Source organism: Maylandia zebra, linkage group LG10, assembly GCF_041146795.1.
Source record: "Maylandia zebra isolate NMK-2024a linkage group LG10, Mzebra_GT3a, whole genome shotgun sequence".
Taxonomy (NCBI): Eukaryota; Metazoa; Chordata; class Actinopteri; order Cichliformes; family Cichlidae; genus Maylandia; species Maylandia zebra.
The window spans coordinates 23235384-23258479 of NC_135176.1; the positions used below are offsets into that span (position 1 = coordinate 23235384).

The following is a 23096-nucleotide window of genomic DNA, read 5'->3' on the forward strand; positions in this document are numbered from 1 at the left end:
GCACGGGTTTCTTTGCATATAGGTGGGTACGCGTGTGTGTATTGTTTGACACTATTCCAGGCCAGTGTGTGTGTGTCATTTCCACTTACTGAAGGAGAAGTTGAGTCTGCATGTTTAGGCAGCGAGAGCCAGAAAGAGAGACACACATACACACACACACACACACACACACACACAGCATCAGGGAGGAGGGGTGGGTGGGTGTGGTGAGAGTGTGCAGCGTCTGTTGAGTCGAGGGTGGTGTGATACGGAAGCCAGCCAGGCTCAAACGAGGCCAAAACGCTTCTCGCTTCCCTCCTCTTGCTTGCCTCAGCTTAATCTGGCTGTTGGCACCGGCAAGGTAATCACTAGTTTGCACCGGGCAATGTGATATCCGCCCGGTACCCCTTGACACACATCACCTGCACACACACCCACCTACACAGACACACATCACACCTCACCGGCTGCCTGGCTTCCCCGACGCCTTTGTAAGTGCCGCTGACTAGACCACATCTGCTTTTAGATCTGCTGCCTGCTTTGTTTGCTCGATATTTCTCTTTTTTATTACAGTGCTGCATTTTTTTAACATATTCTGTATATGTTGTATATTCCAGTCCCTTCTGCTCAGTATATCCATATTACTTATTTATTCTGCACCTTATATCTTTAAATGTTCTTGCATGAGCAATACCTGCTCTACCCCTCCTTGACTGAGATGCAGGAGTGGGGGAAAGGATCATTCTTCTGAACCGGATATTACAGCATCTCTGCAAGTATTCCTTATTGAGCATGACAGAAAAAAGTTGTGGTTTAAGTCATGAGGTGTGGGCAGAAAGAGATATGAATGAGTGGCTAAAAGAGAGTGACTTTAAGCAAGGGTAGGTGGTGTTCTGGGATGATTAAGCACTGATTAATTGTTTTTATTTATTTATTTTAAAGAAAAAAAAAGAAAAGCATGAGCAAGAAGAGCGATACCGTGCACTGACGCGAGTGACACTACAAAGAGAAGGAGGTGAATTTGAAGAATAAGAGAAAGCTGAGCAGGATGTCTTTAAATAGAATACTGTAGTGAGGTTACTGCTGGTCATCTGTCTCTGTGCTAATAGGTTGTAATCTCACCAGGTTGGACTCTAATCATTGGTGATGTCCCTCGGATGGGCCGATGGGGCGGGACTTAAGGACAAAGGGTTGTGTTTCCTTCACTTTAAGCCTCAGAGGTCAAAGGAAGTCTAACTGACCCATTCACTTCCCCTGATCACTGCATAGATTGCTGTGCCCCTGCACCAAAATCTTTGCTAAGTGAAATCTTCCTGAGACAGGAAGGGAAGGAACCTCTGGGGCTGAGGTGGTACGATAAGGAGCCAACGTTTCATGCAATTTCACTAATCTAACTGGTTAAATAAAGCAGCAGAACTCCTTCGCATTTCTGTTTTCCGTCTCTATTTAAGGGAACTCTTTAAAGAAACTATGCGAGGGAGGCTGCAGTTGCGAATCCCCTTTGCTCCATGTAATTCATCTTCAAATCAGTGAATCGCAGTTCTGTTCATTTTTTTTTTTTTTGCTTAAAAATGTGTACTTCAGTATATCCAAGTGAGTACATATGTATGAAAAATTACAATGTTTATTTTTGTAACCCAGCTGTTCACGCGCAGCATGTGCACTAGACGTTTTGTAACAGATACGTTGCAGTCAGTGTTATCTTCTTTCAGTTTTCTGACTGTGCACATCTGTCAGGCTTGCAGCCAAGTGTATGTCTGCTCATGTCTACTCATTTTCTTTTTCCTCCAAGCATATTTTTTCACACTCTCTATTCAATCTGTTTTACCTCATGAATTAGGGCGCTTGCCTCACTTTCTCACTTTAGGTCAGATTGCAGGGTCGATCACTGGTACAGATCTGAAGTCCTGTGTTTTAAAAATGACATATGGTCACTTGATGGTTATTGAATCTGTTTCATATGGAAAATCCCAAGAAGTCATCAACAAAATGCTGAGAAAACCAGAGAAAATAGAAGGCACATGTATATCATAAGCTCTGCAACCATTTACAGCAGTGGGACACTTTGCTCAGCTTTTTGTTATACAGTATTACCCGATTATAAAACTCAGAAACAGCTACGCTATCTCCACGACTGTTGGAAGCTCAGCCATAGCTTTACAGCATCTCAGTTGCAATAAACCCTTATCACTATTTTATTGCAGACATCTGTCCACAGACTTCCCTTGCAGTGGCTCAGGAGAATGAAGGTTTTTGCAACCTGCTAACTGTAAGATTCAAATGACAATGCTTGTCAAGCAGCCTGAGCTGTAAATGCAACAGAGTTGCATTTACTTCCTTGGGTTTTTGAGGGTGCAATGTGTTTGCCATTGTACAAATTAAACAGAGAGGCCTTTGAGTTCATATGCTGATGCTGAAGGTCACTGCTGTTGCTGATGGGGTCTCTGCTGACCTGCTGTTCTCCTGTCACGACAGCTGAAGCAACACTCTTTGTAGGAGGCAGCGGGGAGGAACTTAATGGCTTGTATGGGGATGTGTTTATTTGTGTGTCTATATGTGTGTAAGTGTGTAGGGAGCAGGTGCTTTGGTGGTGTTTCATTGAGGTTACCACAGGACATCCTATAGCGAAGACTTGACCCTTTATATAAAAGTATCATGCAAACCAAAGTGCACAGCCTGATCTTAACTACGGAAAATTATTTTAAAATGTAATTTTGCTACTAAGATTAAATGCTTCTGGACCTCGTAGCTGTCAGAAGAGTGCTTCTCTTCCACCATTTGGAAAAGTGTACCAATAATTCACCTGGAGTGAAGGATGCTGCTTGTTATCTGGATAAAAACTGAAGAAGACAGCATGTACTGAAGGAGCCTCCTGAATGACTGGCTGCCCAAGTTTGTTGTATAAGGACTTGTTAGACCGCTTGCTGCCTCTCAAACCTTTTCTGTTGCTCTGTAGTCTGGTATCACTTTAAATTATCCGATATTGTCATGAAAACTTACAAATAAAGTTTTTTTAGGACAGTTTTCAGCTTTAAAGATGTCCTGCTATACTTTGTTTTTATTGTCTCTTTCATATTGTGAGAAAACTGGAACTTTTTTTCATTGGCAGTTAAACAGGAATATACAGAAGAGAGCAGCATATAATAAAGCAAGAAATAACAATGGCCAATTAAATGTTTGCATCTTTGCTTGAGGCCAATTAGATATCCGGCAGGTTGTGAGTCACCTGCAACTGTCGAGCTATTTGAGGACAAGATGACGTGGCATGATAACATGTGTGTACTAAAGCATTCGTTGCTTTGCTTAAAGTCTGCATGAGTGGCCTCAGTAAACAGATGCCAACAGTGGGTGTCCGTAAATGATAAGCAGATGTGGATTATTTGCAGATGTAGCCTACCCCCCTTGTTTTCAAATCCTTGCTTGACTCATCTTGCTATTAACAGTATTTTTAAACCTGCACCAGACAAAATAACCTTGATAATCTTTAAGCGCCTTCTAGTTTAAGTGGACTAACATGGAACTGCACCTCTTTAAGCTCCAACTAGCCTGTAACTCGAGACTTTTCCTCATCGTAAGTCTTTTTAGATCTGATGTGTAGAAGAGTAAAATGAAATCTGATAAAGAATGTTAATTTTAGATTTATGAAGTCATATTTTTAGTGATATTCACCCACCCTCAGTGTTCCCAGTTCTGTCTAGTCTTCTTTATTGTCTCCAGATTGAGACGGCGCGTATCTGTGCGTCTGTATTTCTGCATCACTGATCCCAAAAAGTTGATTCTGTTCATCTGGACGTAGCATTTTGTAGTGGGAGAAGTGTTTCTTCGCTCTTCCAAGTGACTACTTCAGTCTCAGGCTACACCTACAGGCCAGTGACCCCTCTTTCAATGATGAGGATGTACACATCCTGGACAGGGAGGAACGCCGGTTTGAGCAGGGAATCAAGGAGGGCTTTTACATGAAAAGGGAAAAGACCATCTCTGAATCGCAGAGTAGGCCTAAGGGTATTTCTTTCGCCATCTTACAAGGCTGTGATTGCTTATCAGTGGTCATGGCAATTTGCATATTAATGATCAAGAAACTCAACTCACAGCCCATTATTCATCACTGGTGCTAGTTTCAGTCATTATGCAAATATACTGTTTAAAAAGTTGGGGAAACCTGCAGTTAGCTGAGACCGAAGAAGACGACATCTGCACAGTGATGCTTTTATAACCAGCCACTCTCTCTTTTCTGCCTCCTTTATTCCAGCTAGCTGCACAGTGGTGTCAGTGTGTTATGAAGTCTGTCTATATTTAGAGCAGGTCGAATGCTGTTCCCCCTCCGCTGCCTCTCTTTGGAAACGCCACTCCACCAATCCACTGCGACTCTTCGCTGCAGCCAAGCCACATTAGTCACAGGACACAAAACAATTCATTCGTGATACAGCCGCAGTTTGATCTAATTACTGCCTTGGCGGTCTATAAATGTTTACGGAGGTCTTCTGGACTTTGGTTTCAAAATCTGTCAACAAGACACAACAGACACATCTCAGTCCCCCAGATGTTGTTTAACATTCATTAAATTTCAACCAGATTTGGACCAGCTTGAAACTTCCAGCCTTCATTTAAATTACAGAAGAAAGAAATCAGACTGTTTCATAATGAAATGTTTGGCTCTGTACTTTGTGATTTAGAGGTGCTGGCAGACATAAGTTACATTTTTCTGTCTGTTTCCCACCCCCCAGTGAAGCTCAGAGTAATGCTTAACAGATATGAATGGTGTCAGTGTGCACATGTAGTTCTTAGGAAGAAGATAAATAAGAGTATTTCCCAAAATATATTCCCCTAATGGTTAATCTTTACCCAAACATAAAGAAAAACCTTCTTTCTTTTTGACATGTAAGTATTTGTTTTATAATTTTACCTCCATATCTAATGATTTTTAACTTTTAAAATCTTCTGTCTGTCTTGATTTTTCAATCAACTTTTACCGTCTTCACTAAGATCCAGTCTTACTGAATCCAGCTGCACACAACAGGCAGCTCAGTGGCTCTGGACATTTAATTATAGAATTAGCTCTGACAATCTAACTGCTTTAGTATCCACACAAATGCGAGCAATCAGTGCAGTGTGATTTAGAGCCATTATGAAGTGGCAGCTTTTACTTATTGTGCTAAACTTTTCCCGGTAGTTGAGCTGCTTTAATTTCCCCCTCATTATTACTGGAACATTTCAGATTTTAAAAAAGGCCAACAGAAAGAGAGAAAATATCTGAGAAGTGCGGCAGAAAAAAGAGAACTACGGACAACTGCGTTATTACAGGGCCGGTACTGTTTTCAGACACGAGAGGGATGCTGCGGTTTCTCACTTACAGGTGATAGTTTCTGTGTGAGCAGAAACTGGACTCAATTTAGAGGACTCTAGCCAAAAAAATAAAAAATAAAAATGGGATGGCAGTGTCAGAAGAGATGAAGACATTGCGCAACAGGCCTGAATTAAAGCAGAGGAAGTGATGAGTACCAGCTTACTGTATCTTAACGTGTTGTCATATGTCAGTGGGGCTTTACAAATGACTGTAGCAACTGACTGCCGTTAGCATCAGGGTGTCGGTGTGTTTTTGCGGTTGTATCAACTGAAAAATGATACTGTAGGGTGAAAGTGTGGTCACGGGGTTGTAATAATATCTGTGAGCATGTATTCATATATAGCAAGACTAAAAAGGTCGAGTTTGTGATGACTTTGTGACAGTAAAGTATATCATTTAAACTTTGAGTAGCAATACAGCTGCATGCATGACCCTGGATGAAGTGTATTTTGAATTAAAGCTTCGTAAGAGAAACTTATGAGTGCAGGAAGCAGTGCACATGTTTCTTTACGTTAACACACGCAGCACCTGTTTCTCCATCTTCCAGGCTAATCAAGCTTTAAGCAGCTGAAGACTATTTTACACTTACACACTGTCAGTTGAGGAGACTCACAACGGGTATTAGGTGTTACTTTTGAAATTTTGACTGTTAGTTTTGTTTTCCGTCATCAGCCTTTTGAAATGATTGCAGCCAGCGTGACTCATCGGGTGCAACACCTATAGATGATATCTCTTTGATGGGAATTTAGTAACCCAATGGAAATGTGCATTATGCAAACACTAAGTGGATATTTGGCTGCTTCACACTTTTTTTTTCTTACGTTTAAATTTGCAGAAATAGATAAAAGATTAATTGCTTCATAATCTGGACTGTGTACCCTCCAGTGTAGACGAGGTTTTTAAAATGCACTCTCAAGTCAGGCTATTCAGGGGATACAATAAGCCCATTATTTACTTTTCTCCCTTTGTATTTTTACTATTTTGGATAAATAGAAAAAGATGGTAGTTGTTTTATGTCTTCTAAATTCAGCTAATTTTTGGAAAGTTTTTAAAGCATCATGTGGGTTCATGTGATTCCGCCTCACTTTAGTAGTTTAGTGCACAGAATAGTGGTTCCGCTCTAAAATGACAGGTGAATGAGGAAGTCAGCGTTCCCACGACCTGATGTATTTATACTTACCAGCTTCATTGTCTGTTGGTGTTTGTGTCTGTGCATGCATGTCGGGAGAGAGACATGCATGAGAGTGAGAGACAGACAGACAGACGGTGAGACGAGACAGGAAGTGTCTGATTGGCTGTTAATTGTAGCACTGCCCCGACAGTTCATTAGATCAGATGGTGCTGTCTCTGACTCATGTCCTAGGGGAGGGAAGGAAACCCCCTCCCCACTCAGCACTACAGCCAGCCGCCCCCTTGGATAAAATATGTATTTCTTGATATGTGTGTGTGTGTGTGTGTGTATGACTATGCAACTATTCCACTACGGTTTAACCGCTGTCCTTTCTAGTCATCAGTATAGATAATCTCTCCTGGCCTTCTTTTACAGTAAAAATGAGAAATGTGGGGGTGAGACCCCTCAAACACCAGCTTTTGAGTATAAATTAAGTGTTTCAGGTCATTTCGCTTCGGTGAAGGAGTAGCGAGGTCAAATATGCCCACGTATAGCCACAAAAACCTGTCATAAAGTGATGGAAACAAGTCTGAGAAATTAGTGGGAGGGATTAATTTTCTAGTTGTGTTTTAAATGTCTCAGTCTTCATCTTAGGAAGCTGGTTCACATGTGAAGTTGTTAAAGAGCTTACATGATCACATCCTGAGCAAGGCTTTCTTTTCAGTGGCATGAAATGTGAACTGTTATGTGAAATATGAAAAAGTCTAGAACTAGCACTCAATAAAAATTTGTATAGTTTCACGCGTGTTTGAGAAGCTGTGATTCACAAGACCTTGATTTAATCTGAAAAATAAATACTCCTGTTTGGTTTTAGGTAACTGAATAGATATTATATAGAGATTCGTTAACAAACTGGCATTTGACCTCACATTAAGCCTGAGAGTATACTTTTAATGTTCTAAAAAAGACCATAGAGACATGGAGAAGACGAATAAGAAGAAGAAACAAACCAATTTTTTTAAAAGAAAATTCAGATTTAGCTTCACAGCTTGACTGTGGAAGTGAAAGATTAAGTATTTTACACCTCTTTAATTTTTATGCTTATTGCTGCAGACTACTAACAGCTACCAGACAGTGGTTTTGTCTGCTTTAACCCTTCTTCCTTTTTTCCTTGAAGCACAGACATTCTGTGTGGAAAGTGCACATGTGGGTTTTCCTCACATGCAATGAAAAAAAAAGCATAAGTGCCATCCCTTGGTTTAAAAAAAACTAAAGAGTAGGCTTGCACATATTAACAAGTAGATACTGCAGTCAGTGGCGGTTTATCTATAAGCAGCGTTAACTGCGGACATCAATATGAGGATGCAGAAGAAAGAGACTTGAGACAGAAATATGAGGTCATGTTAGTGTATTGTTTGCCTTTTTCAGGCAAGTAACAAGGATTAGTGCCCAAAAATGTGATTATCTGAAAGCAATACACCTGTCAAATCTGATTTGTCATATAAACAAAACAATCAGTAGCACTTTATTATATGGCTCATATAATAATATATGATTCCTCTAGGATTACAGGCAATCTCATTGTGTTTTACCTAAAATTTCATGTAATTATATTTAACTGCAAATGCTTCCAGGAAGTGAAACACTACTTAAAGTTACAGTATAATTATACCTTTCCTGTGAAATACCAGAAGTTACACACTATTACGCTACTACTTACAATATAATTATTTCTTCATACTTATTTTTCTTTAATTATTACTTAATGTATTGACCAGCAAGGATTTGTAGGTAAGTATACATCATAATTTCAGCTAAATAGATTTAAATTACTTTTGATTCCAGGGGAATCGATCCCACCAAACATTGAGTAAAATATTGATTTACCCTCCTCCTTAGCAAGTTGTGTTTAAGAAAAATGAATAATGGTTTGAAAGGCGTTGTAAGAAATCATTAGTAAAAGACTGCCTTGTCCCTTCTTCAGAGCTGAGTTCCACCCTGATGGAGAAGATGCAGGCCCAGGAGATGATGAGTGGCCTGAGGATACCGGAGATGGACGAGCTCGGTCAGTTCTTCCGCTCCCTGCCGACCTCCACGCTTGTGGGCATCGGCGCTCTGACAGCTGTGCTGGCGTACTGGTTAGCCACCAGACCCCGTCCCATCAAACCCCCCTGCAGCCTTCTGCACCAGTCTGAGGAAGTGCCGGTGAGATATTCACAGGTCCATAAAAGCGTTAAGTTTTGCATTCCCAAATGCTTTCAGTAACATAGACATGTTTGGACATTCAGGCACAAGTAGTAGATATTTTTCATGTTAGTCTAGTCCTTCACAGTAAAATGGGGTCGATCAGTACTCTCTGTGGATTTTCTTTTGTTTTGTTTTAATGCACTCATGTAGGTCACCTTCAATTGTTAGCAGCCAGTGACGACACTAGGCTTTGTGTCTAACAATAAAGGCTAGTATTTTAGTTTTCTTTGCCCTAGCTTATACCTGTCAGGTTATTCTAAGCATCTGAAGCTCGTTACGACAGATGGCCTTCTGATCTCCTCCTCTTCTTTTCTAATAACAGGCAGTAATGGAAACCACAGTAGTACAAATGTAAGCAAAATCAAACATCGAAAGTAGCCTTTCATGCCTTGTTACTGTAACAGTTTCCATAATATGCCAAAAACTCTCGTACTGTAGCTTTTAGCAGATGTGTGGTTTTTATTGTTTTGATTGAAACACAGTCCTTCACAAGCATACACTACGCAACTTCCTGTATTTGGGAAATAGAGAGCTAAAAGACAGAGCAACCAACAAATTCTACTTCTACTTGACTTTTAGTTAATACTGAAGCGCTAAGGGGAAATTGTGCCCTTAGTTTAAACCCTTTTACTGGTTTAAACTAACCACCATACCAGTGAAACCAAACACTAGGTTTTTCACCCATACTTTGCACCACAGGCCTCCGAATACCAGCCTTACCCTGCAGCATCATGTTGTAGTGTAATGTGAAACCTCGAGAGGCTTGTTTTCTCTTTTTTCATATACATATATATATATATACCTATACGTGACACAAGCCACAGTACAAGCATGTAGTGTACAGTGTGTCTTGAGTCCTGGCTGCCTAATCTGTTCAGTCCTTTCAGGCTAAATGACTCATTTACAAAGTGGAATTTGCATCTACTATTGTTTTCTTTATGGGAATGAGCTCTAGTCATCCAGAATGTGTCTGCAGTCTAAACACAGAGGAAGCTTAGCAGCTCACATATTTTTATAGGCATTTGTTAGCTGACAAAAGAGATGGATTATCTCTTAGAGGAAAAGTTAGACAAATTTCTTCCTAAACTCCTCCACGCTCGGGTATCTATTTGACAGTGTTTTTACAAGGGAGAAAAATTAGATCTTATACCCTCAGAATTTAGAGGGAAGAAAAAGCCATAGAAATGACTGATGGTGTTGCACTGTTTTCTTTGTCTGTCGCTCTTTCTCTGTGCATCAGCACGAAGATGGGGGTCGCAGGTCTATGATGGGTGACCCCTCCAAGCTGCTGACTCATTACCATGATGACGCCAAGACCATGTATGAGGTTTTCCAGAGAGGACTGCATATATCTGGTGGGTAGGATGTGAAGTGGAAACATTTATACACAAAGCTGGAGAGAGCTGGAGCATGCCAACTTTCCACGTTACTGGACTGGCACTTGCAGATTGGCCTTTACATAAAGGTTTTGTGCTCTTAATGACCACTCAAAGTGCTTCAGACTTCAATGTAGCCTCTGTTCCTCTAGAGTTGCTCAGCTTTTCTCATAAAGAGTCATACCTCTTTTTTTTCATTCATGTTCTCATGTACATTTTATAAACCACAGGTTTAATAACAAGTAATGCAGATGATAGAAGAGGTTAAAACATGTAATCTCACTAAATACCACTTGTAAAACTGACATGTAGCCATATTAGTGTCATTCATCCCTTTCTGTCTGTACTTGTATTTACTAATCCTGTCTTTCAATCACCCGAAGACTCTTTAAAAAGACTATGAAGAATATGTCCATATACATTTTACAGTGTATAACATAGGCTGTCATAATCTCAGATTTTCACACTGCCCAAAAATCTCCCTATTTATGTGTTGTTAGTATTGTGTTACTTTAAACAAAAAAATAATAAAACTAAACACGAGCCGTGACTGTAAAACGTTAATGAAAATTTAAAACCTCAAAGCAGAGCAAGGAGCTCTTACAGCTCTCACAATGAAATAGATGTTTTGTTTTGGCACTGTTTTCACATTGATTACAACATAATTTTAAATGATCTAATCTTATTACAATATTAGATTTCCATTTGCCCAATATACAAAACCTGGTTTGGGGTTTTAGCTTTCCAGAGACCCTGATGAAATAAACATCTGTAGCATACTACAGTACAACATAAAGCAGGCTATAAATGTAAGAATGGAAATACAGTTATCTGATCTGAACTCAAACCGTGTTTAAGCTGCCAGACTTGCAGTAAAAATTTCCCACACACGCAAACACACAGAAGTGTGATACAGACAGCACAGTGTGACAGTGCAGTTGTCTGATTGTAAAACCTCCAATCATAGTGTTTCTCTGCTACTGGAGATAAAATGAATCCTGTGGTTGCCAAGGCGATGGCTAGCGTTGCTAACGGTAACAGTGTCAGGGCTCATGGCCAGCAAGTTTAAGACACATAATTGAGTGACTCACAATGCAGAGATATTGCTCAAACCACACCTGCCCCACACTTGTCAGAGTGGGCTCTTCGATAATTGGCCAGATCGTACAGCCACAAGAAAATGACATCAGTTGGTCTGAAGTAGAAATGAATTGTTTTAGTCAGTTTGTCTAAGGCAGTGATAGTCAAGCAGTCTGGGTATTTCACAACTATTTCAGAGATTAGAGAATTAGATCGATTTTATTTTGAACATACAAATGTAACTGAAATAACAAGAGAAAAAAAAGCAAAAAACAAAACTTAAAAATCATCAAGTTTTCATGTATATATCTATGTCTACAGAATGCCTGTGCTCGAAATTATTTCTGCATTAGAAAGGGTTATTTTCACCTTGGTGTGAGCCTGAGGTGTTTAAATTACTATTAGATTTAAAAACCTTAATGATGTTTATGTCCAGTCACATAAGTTAATCATTTGTTTGTCTCCTTTCTGCGTCCAACAGGTGATGGACCTTGCTTAGGCTCACGACTCCCCAACCAACCTTACAAATGGATGTCCTATAAGGAGGTTCGTGCCATTCAGGGGACATGTTTTTTCCCTGTAACAACAACAGCTGAGAGGAGAATAAAACAGGGTGACCCCTCAAAGGGGAAAAGTACCAAATCCTTATGCTACAAAATGCTTCCAGACTTCTGATAAAGCAACATTTATAGGAACTATTTTATACATTATAGCTGCTCAAGCATGATTTTCTGCACCTCACACTTCTGATGCCAAACATAATCATTACAGTCTTTGTAATGGCAGTTGATTGACTACAGTATAAACTGTGCAGACTAGTCTGTCATGTGCCAGTGTAAGACTACAGTCAGATGACGTTTGCAGCATTTACACTGCAGAGACTCTGCAGCACCCACTCTGCCTTAAAACCAAATTTGGTACCATCAAGAGCGCTACTAAATAACTGCAGTCTGCAAACCTTGCTATATATAGATATTGACTGGGCTAAACAACACTTCTACTTTATATGTGCTATAGGCAAGTACTGCTTTAAGTCCAAGAATAGATCCCACACTATGACTTACTTTGTCTGATGTTAACTGGCATTTTTCAGATCAGATCACTATCATGTCTGCCACCCTAAGTTGGCTAAGACGTTAAGAGAAATGATTGATGCTATCCTGCTAGAGCAGACTGACTCTATAACTGCTGTTCACCTTCCATCCTGCAAAATCTGCACAGCACACACGAAAGCTGCAAGCTACTTTGCAGAGGTGCTATTGTTGTTCGTATAAGTTGCTGAATAAGAATATTACTCTTCAACACAGCTAAAGACTTTGTCCCTGGAGGTGAGGTTTCAATTCACATACTTAATGTAGACACACAGAAACAATCTAAAAATACAAGTATGATTATATTCGGAAGACCTGAAATGCAGAGTACATCATTGGCAGGGGTGTAAGGTGTGATTGGCCACCGATGTGAAATAGCTCACCACTTCAAAAGCAGCACGTCCCTTTATTGATTTCTTATACTCTGACTGCTTGCTAACCGGATACACAGCTTTAACTTATATATATATATATATGAAAAATTAAATAACTAAACTATTTTTGTCCCACTTAGTCATGACAGTAACAAAGAAGAATACGGCTGGGAGTTGTGTTTTGGATCTTTGTTTTTTTGCCAGTAAATTTAGATACAAGGTTACCAGTTAATCAGTTTTTATCCTGCTCATTAATTTCTTTCATAAACAATAAAAAAAAATTACATTCCTCTATTTATTCCATGTTTATGTAAGCAGTAGAGACGTTTTTCCACAGCCAGTCCTGTATATTATAAAATTTCAGTCTCCCATCCCGCGTGTTAGTTCCAAGAGCAGGAGATATAATCACTTATGTCATGACTCAGCGATGACTGTGGACCAACATAGATTAAGATAGCTATACAAGGGTATGATATTATTTCTTATAAATATAAAATCAACCAACTGACTGGGGAAAAAAGGGAATATATTAACTACAAAGTCTTGGTCACTTGTATTATACTGGCTGATTTCAGCTGCATCTTCAGGGCCATGTATGAGCACTGGTTTGTATATAATAATTACACTTCCACCGCCTTCTGCGCTTCTATGTGTGTGTGTGTGTGTGTGTCTTGGATATGCCAGCGATTGCAGCACAGTTGGCGAGACATGTGGAAATAGTTATTAAAAGCAGAATAACTGAAAACTTCCCATCATCCAGTAAAGCAGTTTCAGGTTCCAACAAATCTGTGAGCACAAGACACTGGCACTCTCTTGGAAAGTCACTGAAGTAATGCTGGTAGCTGGAGGGAATTTTCTGTTAAAAGCGATGTCAAAATCTACAATACACATGAGATATACGACACCCTGTTTATCTGTGACATCATCGTATTTTACAAGAGAAAAGTGGGTGGAATTTATTTTTTTTTTTTTGTCATTCACTCCAATTTCCAGGATGTCAGCCAGGCAAATCTGGACTTGTCTTACAGACTCATTGAGAGACTTAAAAAGCACTGTGAAATTTTTTTTTCTAGAATGGAAAATAAGGTTTGCCTTAGACCTTTGCTGAAACACGAAATCAAGTGTGTTATTATGTAAGTTTCCACAGCTGTATTAATCCCCATTTACTGTGATGTCTTTCACAATCATGGTAATTTGTAGAATGTGAATCATCAGTATACACAGCAGAATATTTCTTTAAAATCAAAGTGTGTTTCTTAACTCTCTCGAACTAAAGAAAGATGACTAACACAAGGTTGGGTTTCCCTTTTTTCCAAAATTAGAGGTCAGTTTATTTAGCTAAATTGCACAATACTACCAGAAGCTGAGCAAAGTTTTTTTTCACTTGGAAGATTAGCTCAGGATTTGTATGGTTTTGTTCCACTTGGTCCAATCAGTTCTCACTTTTTTTTTCTTCAATTAAATAGGTGACAGCCCGGGCAGAGCATCTGGGCTCAGGCCTTCTGCACCAGGGATGCCAGCCCAATCCGAATCAGTTCATAGGGGTGTTCGCTCAGAACAGACCCGAGGTAACTGGCACTCTTTTTGCTCAATCTTTGTCTAATCTGCGTGTAGCCCTAATTTTAAGTATATGAACTTAAAGTTATTGAGGTTTTCAAGTGCAGGATAAAGTCCGACCTCAGATTGTATTCATTTATTTGTATTTTTGTTCTGTTTGACTGTAGTGGATCATCTCAGAGCTGGCTTGCTACACATATTCGATGGTGGTGGTTCCCCTTTATGACACGCTCGGCCAAGATGCTATAAGGTTCATCATAAACACTGGTAAGAACACAAACATGACAAAGACTGTAATGACTTCACAAGCTTTGAGTAGGAAATGTAAATTTAACAGCTGTCAGTCTGCAGGCTAATAATTGTGGGGCATTGTGAGACATATTAGAACATGTGTGTGTGGATTTTTTAAACAGGAACTCGTATCAGTGTGAGCCGTAGAGCTCCCCTCACTGGTGGCTGACTGCATCTTTGTCACATTCATACAAAGTGCTACTTCCTGGATTTAAGCTAATGTGTCATTAAAACATTTGGTAATTGTAACAATAAGTAATTCTGTTGCAAAGGAACAGATGATAGGAATTTCATGTGGTGTAAAAGCTAGTGCTTGAAAAAAGAAAAGAATATATTGGAACAGTAAAATCATCATAACTTTAAAAATAACATATGTATTCAAGATTTTACAGCAACCCAAATGATAGCTCTAAAATCGATTAACGGGATTATTTTTACTTTGAACCCTTCTAAATTCAAGATGTGACCAAATTCCAACTGATTTCCAACTCCACATTTGTTTGTGTTCCTTTTTATTTCTTACTTTGATGATGTTCACACAAGGGAGCGTGTGCTCTTGTGTGCTTGTTTCATTTCAGCTGACATCTCCACAGTCATCTGTGACAAAATGGACAAAGCTCGGGTGCTTTTAGAGAATGTGGAGCGGAAGGAGACCCCCGGCCTGCGAAGAGTCATCCTGATGGACGCCTTTGACTCTGACCTCGTGGAGCAAGGCAAGGGCTGCGGTGTCCATGTGCAGGCCATTAAAGAAGTGGAGGTAAGACATGTGGGACTCTGGTATGCCTGTGAGACGGCACACCATATGTATGTCAAGTATTTAGACTGAGGAGTGCTAATCTATTATATATATATATATATATATATATATATATATATATATATATATATATATATATTAGGGGTGCAACGATACACAAAATTCACGGTTTGGTTCGGTTCGATACTTTGGTGTCACGGTTCGATATTTTTTCGATACAAAAAAAATGTTCATGCCTTTTTAATTTGTCATTTATTAAAATTATAAATATATATTTTAACTCAAAAGTACAGTTTTTAAATTTAACCCTAACCCTTGTGCGTGTTTTTTATTTTGACAGCGAATGCGCACCTGCGGACCACTTATGTGCAGCCCTGGTTATTTAGCTCGTCATATTGCAGCCACAGAAATTCTTTTGTCCATGAAACCATAATCACCAATCAGTGCTGTCGCTCTCTATACACAGTTCGCACGATTGCAAAGTGAAAGCAAAAAAACAAGCGCAAATTCAAACGCGATTTCAATATGTCACATATTGACAGTGGCTCACCGATGCCAATGACATAATTACCCAGCTACATTTCCGAAAGAATGCAAAAGCATTGACATATATTTTTCCTTCCTACAATAGCCCGACGGGCAGGGCAGAGATAGATTTTGGTAGCCCGACTGAAAAAAATCGCTAGCCCCAGGACGTTGGGCTAGCGATATTGCGAGCCCTGTATCTGATTGAGGAATCACTCATCTTTGGAAAAGAGAATTTATTACAGAGAAATGTCTCTTTCCAAAATAAAAGCTATACTATCCGCTTCTTCTGGGCTATATTCTCAGCAGCATATTAAACGGCTGTCTAAATGACTCGGCTAAAGTTAGTAGCATGCTTGTTGTTTTTGTCTTTGCACTAGGATGATGTCGGTGTAAATGTGCAGTCATATTCGTTGTGTTCCCACTAGTGCTTTCAGGTTAATCTCGTTGAAATGACCTTAACGCCACAACACGGCAAATCTCCTTTAACGAGCTACCGCCGATCACCCCGTGCATGGGGCTAGACGGCCAACACGTTAACGAGCTAACTGCGCTAACACACTAGTTCCCACCCATGTAATTGAGCATTGCATGGCACATCCAACATACTGTTTTACTTTAGTCCATGACTCGCTTACCTTCAGGGTCATACGTCACATGAAAACCAAAATAATTCCAAACGCCAGATCTGAATGAGGGTGGGGGAGGTCCATGTTGCAAGGAGAGCTTAACTTCTGTCTCGCTAGCTTGCCCTGCGCTCTTCCTTCTGACGATGCTGTCTGTGTTGAGCGCTCAGTGAATCTGCGTTCGACTACTCCGCCTAGGCTGCACTGTCGACCCTAGGCGGAGTAGTCGAACGCAGATTCACTGAGCGCTCAACACAGACAGCATCGTCAGAAGGAAAGTTGATAAAATAAATTACAAATTTTGTATTGTTCGATACATATGCGTACCGAACCGAAAGCACTGTATCGAACGGTTCAATATCGATACGAATATCGTTCAGAAACTTTATTGTCATTGTCACGAGAACAACGAAATGAAGAATGGTCCCCGATCATTGCATCATCCCTAGCAATATCAAAATATAAATTAAACAATAAAATTCAATAAATAAAATAGATAGAATACTTAAAATACTAATAAGATGTAACAGTAAAACATTCACATACATTCCCACACACATGCTTCAGGCCGTGCATAGATTAACACAAGAGTGGCGTGATGGACATTTTTTTGTAGTATTCAGATGTGTTATTGCAGTTGGATAACAGCTGTGTTTGAGTCTATTAGTCCTTGCTCTGATTGCCCTGTACCGTCTGCCTGAGGGCAACAGTTCGAACAGGGAGTGGCCAGGGTGTGAGGTGTCTTTTATGATGTTTTGGGCCTTTTTAAAACAGTGGGCGTTGTGTAGAACTTCCAGTGTGGGGAGAGGGCAGCCAGTGATCTTTTGGGCGGTGTTAATGATCCCTTGGAGTGCTTTCCTCTGAGCCCCTGTGCAGCTAGTGTACCAAATACATATGCAGTAAGTTAGAACACTCTCAATGGTGGCTCTGTAGAAGGACACCAGCAGTTTCTGTGTGATGTTATTCCTCCTGAGAATTCTCAGGAAGTACAGTCTCTGTTGGGCCTTTTTCAGCAGCTCGGAGGTGTTCACACTCCAGGAAAGGTTCTCCTCTATATTGACTCCCAGGAAGCGGAAGCTTTCCACCCTTTCTACACAGTCCCCATTTATGAATAGTGGTTGGATCTCTGCCTTTTTCCTTCTGAAATCTATTATGAGTTCTTTGGTTTTTGAAGTGTTGAGGAGGAGGTTATTGGCCTTACACCATGACGTCAGCTGCTCCACCTCGTCTCTGTACGTAGACTCGTCTCCCTTGGAAATGAGCCCCACCACTGTGGTGTCATCTGCAAATTTCACAAAGATGTTGCTGTGGTGGCGAGGAGTGCAGTCGTGTGTGTAGAGAGAGTAGAGCAGTGGACTGAGCACACAGCCCTGGGGTGAGCCAGTGCTGAGACTCAGGGCTGAGGATGTGTGATGGCCAACTCTGACTCTCTGTCTACGGCCCGAGAGGAAGCTGTTGATCCACATGCAGGTGCTGTATGGAAGCCCCAGGTCTTGTAGCTTGGCCACCAGTTTGTGTGGAAGGATGGTGTTAAAAGCTGAGCAGTAATCCACGAAGAGCATCCGCACATAGCTACCATGCTCTTCCAGGTGAGTTAATGCAGCATGGAGTGCTGTGGCTACAGCGTCTTCCGTGGACCGGTTTGCTCTGTAGGCAAACTGGTGTGGATCCAGGCTGCGGGGCAGGGCTGCTGTGATGTGTCTGCGGACCAGCTTCTCAAAGCATTTCATTACCACTGGGGTGAGTGCCACCGGTCTGTAGTCATTCAGGCCGGTGATGTGGGGCTTCTTAGGCAATGGGACTATGGTGGAGGACTTCAGGCAGAGTGGGACAGTCGCCTGTGCGAGGGATTTGTTGAAGATCCTGGTGAAGATCCCAGCCAGCTGTTCTGCACAATCCCTCAATATTCGACCTGGCACACCATCAGGACCCGCCGCCTTCCTCGGGTTAACAGCCTGCAGCATGCGCCTCACCTCGTGCTCTTCCAGGGTGAGGGTGGTGCTGCTATGGGTGGCGTGTTGCTGCTGTGGCTCCAATACCTCCGGTACCCTGGTCTCAAAGCGGGCGAAGAAGATATTCAGCTCCTCTGCCAGCTCCAGGTCACCGTCCACAGCTCCGAGATTGATCTTATAGTTGGTTAGGTGCTGGATGCCTTGCCACACCTGCCGGCTGGTATTACTCTTCAGATGGTCCTCAATCCTCCTCCTATAGTCCCCCTTTGCCTCTCTGATGCCTCTCTTCAGGTTGGATCGGGCTGTGGTGTAGTAATCCCTGTTGCCAGACCTGAACGCAATGTTCCTCTCCTTCAGCAGCTGCCTGACCTCCCGGGTCATCCAGGGCTTTTGGTTGGGATAAGCCCGGATCCGTTTGACTGCTGTAACAGTGTCTATGCAGTGTTTTATATAGCAGAGGACACTGTCTGTGAACATTTCCAAGTCCTGATGTTCAAAGATATCCCAGTTAGTCCTGTCAAAACAGTCCTGCAGCTGCTGAGAGGCACCCTCTGGCCATATGGTAATATTCTTTGTGATGGTAAGAGCAGTTTTCTTGAGGGGGGCATATGCAGGGATTAGAAACAGTGACAAGTGGTCAGACTGACCCAGATGTGGCAAAGGTCTGGCCCTGTAGCCCATTTTGATGTTGGAATAAACTTTGTCCAGAATCTTGTCACCCCTAGTGGCACACTTGACGTGCTGGTGGAATTTGGGGATTGCTCTTTTTAAGTCTGCGTGATTGAAGTCCCCTGCTACGATATGTACAGCGTCAGGGTAGGTGCTCTGTTTATTATTGATGTTTGTATGCAGGAGTGCGATCGCCGAGTTAGCATTAGCATCTGGTGGTATGTAAACAGCTGTTATTATGACAACGGTGAACTCCCTAGGTAGGTAGATGGGCCTGCATTTAACAGTCAGATATTCAATGTCCGGTGAACAGTGACGGTCTATTATCACTGTGTTGGTACACCAGCTGTTGTTCACATGCATACAGAGCCCCCCTCCTTTGCGGGAGGGGGGCTCTATATATTTAAATAACTTGATACCAGTATGACCCACATTGATTATTACTTCCTTCTTTTCAGCCATGCACAGCTGCAAATGATTGGGGCTTATAGCCTAATTGTGGTAACCGCTGCAGGCTCTTTTACAGTGTAGCAACCTGGATTTAGAAAAGTCCTCAACAGAACTCAGAAGACATTAGTCCATATTATAGGATATCACAATAAAGCTATAATGTTTAGGAGCATTATACAGTGATTTAAAGTTGCTTTCACATTGTTTCTTTACAGGCCCTGGGTCGAGATCACTACAGAAAGCCTATAGTAAGTAACTATTTCAAAACTTCTAAAATAGTTTCAAAACAACTGGTTTTAGGCATGCTAGTAAAGTTTGTGGACCAAAATGGGTCAAATTCTGAGTTTGGTTTGGTAAAGCTTGTGTCTGTGAAGGTTCTCAGTCATCCAGGTCATCATTGTCTAAGGGGCTTGGAAAGAAAAGCACCTTCTGTAAAAACCTCTGTAAGTTGCTTGAAGACGTTTCACCTCTCATCTGAGAAGCTTCTTCAGTTCTAAGGTCAAATGGTGGAGAGTCCCAGATTTAAGCCCAATGAGAGTGTCCCCCCTCTGTGTTTAAAGGTGGTTGTTCACAGTGGACATAGATGGCTTCTTTCACTCCTCTTTGAAACCATCTATCTTCTCTGTCCAAAATGTGAACATTGGTGTCCTCAAACCTTTGACCTTTGTCCTTTAGATACAGGACAAAGGTCACGTTGAGGTGGATCTTCTATGTTGTGCCTATAAAGCCACCTCGACGGGACAAGATTCGGCGGTCCATCTGCATCTAAAGGCCATCAGAGGCGGTGGTTTACGACACCAACTGTCTGCCATCTATAATCCAGTTTTGAGATCCCTTTCCAGACGCCTTAACGCCCACTCACATCCTGGGCCTTCTGACCTCAGGAACTCACATGATAGGGTGGGACTAGGTTACATAGTGAGTTCATCCGAAACCTTGGCTGATTGTGACCTACACCTGTTTTCACACCTTGGCTCATGTGATTAGGTAGAGGATCATTAGGGGGTCCATTGTCCCTTTTGGGGTGATACTCCCACAGGGCTTAAATCTGGGACTCTCCACCATTTGACCTTAGAACTGAAGAAGCTTCTCGGATGAGAGGTGAAACGTCTTCAAGCAACTTAAAGAAGTCCAGACGCTTTTCTTTCCAAGCTCCTTCAACTTTTGTAAAGCTTGGCGAGCATCACATGATGATTGCGTGCTATGGCCGTATCAGTCCAGTTCACTTCCCAAGGCCTTGGTGAGCATGGTGAATATTTTTATCGAAGTCATCGTTAGCCAGTATTCTTAAATGTACAAACATTATGCCAAATTAACACTTTTCCCAATCAAAACAACAAAGATGGCAGCTCACCAGCCTCTGCCAAAGCTGACTAAAAACCTGCAGTGATCAGGAACTGCTTAAAAAAAAAAAAAAGAACTTCCAAACAACGTGAATTATTTTAAATCACCTTCTGCATTGCTCAAGCATCTCCATTTATGTAAATTACACAAAACTGAGGCTAAAATGGTTGCAGGATGTCTTATTTTGATTACAAGTGAAGTTCATGCCTGTTTTTAGTACAAAATATCGCATGATCTCCTTTGGATTAACTGCACTTAAGTCTGTCGGGTGATTTGTCTAATAATGGGTTATGTTCACATATGAACACAAGAAGACAGCAACCTATTTTTGTTGGATGTATCTGTGTATGTATCATAACAGCTCTGACAGTTTTTCATCTACTTAGTGTTGACAGGTAAAAATTTGAACACTGACACGCAAGCACCAGCCCTCTGGCTAACAGGTATTGACCAGTCAAGCTAGTTTTTGCCTTTTGTTCAAAATTAGAGAGAGTGAGGGCACAACTGGGTTGAGCATGCAAAACAGATGCCGTAAAGGGCTGGGTGCCTGGCTACAAATCCACCCTGAGGGCAATTACCAGGTGCACAAAGGCAAAAAAAAGCCCCCCACCCAAACAAAAAAGGATTAACATATGGAAATGTTTGTTTTCTAGACTCACATGCATTGGTTCAGCTTGCTGTTGAGGAAGCTGCTAGAAGTTGATCTCATGACAACCTGCATGTCATCTGACAGTGTTATGTTGTTGTTTTTTTCTTCACAGCCACCATCCCCAGATGACTTGTCTATTGTGTGTTTCACCAGTGGAACCACAGGTAGTAAATGTTTCTGATGTTATAGAAATATCATATGTGTCACATTTGCAGTTTGTGATATAAAAATACTCCATTATTAAGTAAGAAGCACATAGGATTTGTATTCTCATCAAACTGTGTTGGCCAGTGACTCCAGAAGCAGCAGCAGGTCACAGGTAGCGCTTTTTCAAACCTTTCCTGTTAAAAAACAAACAAACAAATAAGGTTCATCTATTTGGACTTATTGCACGGCAGGGAGGTTTATCACATAAACCACAAGTCTTGTGTTTTCTAAGAGCTTTCTGAGTGCAAAGCATGTGCCACTGCCTGTGGTGAATATGAGGAGTGTGACAAGAATGCTTACATTAAAAGCACTCACAGTGCTCGGTGCTGCTTATAAGCCACACGAATAATAAATATAAAAATAAAACAGTGTTGGCCTTTCAAAATGCCTAAACTAACTAACTTTAGATGCTTTCACATAGTATTGTTTAAACACTTAAAGCGCTAAAATTATTCAAAGCAGTGATGTTTTCAAAGCCTTAAAGAGAAAGGTGTACAGGAGACATGATGCTGGTAAGTTATTAAAGTCAGTCCACAGTGCAGTTTATTGTAACTCGTGTTGTGCAATTTCTATTTACTTTACTTTGAACTGTATCATTTACTGTAAACCCAGGTTCTTCATTGCAGCACAATAATCCAGTAGTGAAAGAATCATTAACCCATTCCCCTCCCCAACCTCCTTCATTACATAAATGTCATGGCTTAGGCCACAATGCTCCGTTTTCAGAAGCTTCACCCCACAGCACCATCGACCACTTAAACCAACAGTAGGAGGGAACAAAAACAGGGTCATGTGAGGACCCACTAGTGTCAGATTGCAAATTGCAGCTCCCACATCCACGGTCTGTTGAAAATCCTGCCTCCTGCTGGCGTTAATGACAAACACATGCAGGCACTCCAGCAGAGGATTCGTTTTCCTCACATCACTCTCCGTTTCTTGAGAATTCCCTCCCGCGCTGTTGCGACATCTAGTCTATACTGAGCGTACAAGATTGCTTACAGCTGTTTGAGTCAGCTGACATCTCAGAAAGAGGAACCTTAGTTTCTAATAACCACTCTTTAAAATTGTGAAGGAAGGACTGGGAATGAGAATAAGATTAAGAGGGCATTACAGTAACAGAGAGTACTGTTTTTACAGTGCTTATTAGGAAATGCCAAGAGAGGAGGAAAAAAATAGGAGAAGTTGAGGTTGAAACTGTGATGTAATTATTTCTATATGCTTTAGAAATAAACCATGCAGTTTGCATGGTTTGTGCAGACTGGCATGTGTTTTTGCAATATTCATAATACTGGATTCTGTTTAATAACCTAATGTATAAGGTGCTGCGTTAACACGACTCGTTTCTGGCTTCCAAGTTATAACTAAAATTCTGCTGAACCAGGTCTTTCTTTCCAAGCCGAATTCCTTTGGTGTTCACTTGGATGACTGTGTGCTCCTAGTGAGGAAATGTGTTGTGGAATCTGTTGG

The 23096-nt window shown here is 41.1% G+C and overlaps 1 protein-coding gene across 3 annotated transcripts in view; it reads left to right on the top strand.

Moving 5' to 3' along the window:
* acsl6 (acyl-CoA synthetase long chain family member 6) overlaps positions 1-23096 on the top strand; it is a 39013-nt gene that overhangs the window by 4025 nt on the left and 11892 nt on the right. For 2 of the 3 annotated variants that reach the window (XM_023153123.3, XM_004561745.4), the window contains exons 2-9: positions 8419-8639; positions 9922-10036; positions 11619-11683; positions 14069-14170; positions 14327-14426; positions 15029-15207; positions 19645-19677; positions 21535-21586. In XM_023153123.3, coding sequence (XP_023008891.3) covers positions 8436-8639; positions 9922-10036; positions 11619-11683; positions 14069-14170; positions 14327-14426; positions 15029-15207; positions 19645-19677; positions 21535-21586 — 850 coding nt within the window. In that variant the 5' untranslated portion in view covers positions 8419-8435. Of the gene's footprint in view, positions 1-383; positions 471-8418; positions 8640-9921; positions 10037-11618; positions 11684-14068; positions 14171-14326; positions 14427-15028; positions 15208-19644; positions 19678-21534; positions 21587-23096 lie in introns of those variants that run through there. The other variant, XM_012922046.3, reaches the window with a different exon arrangement.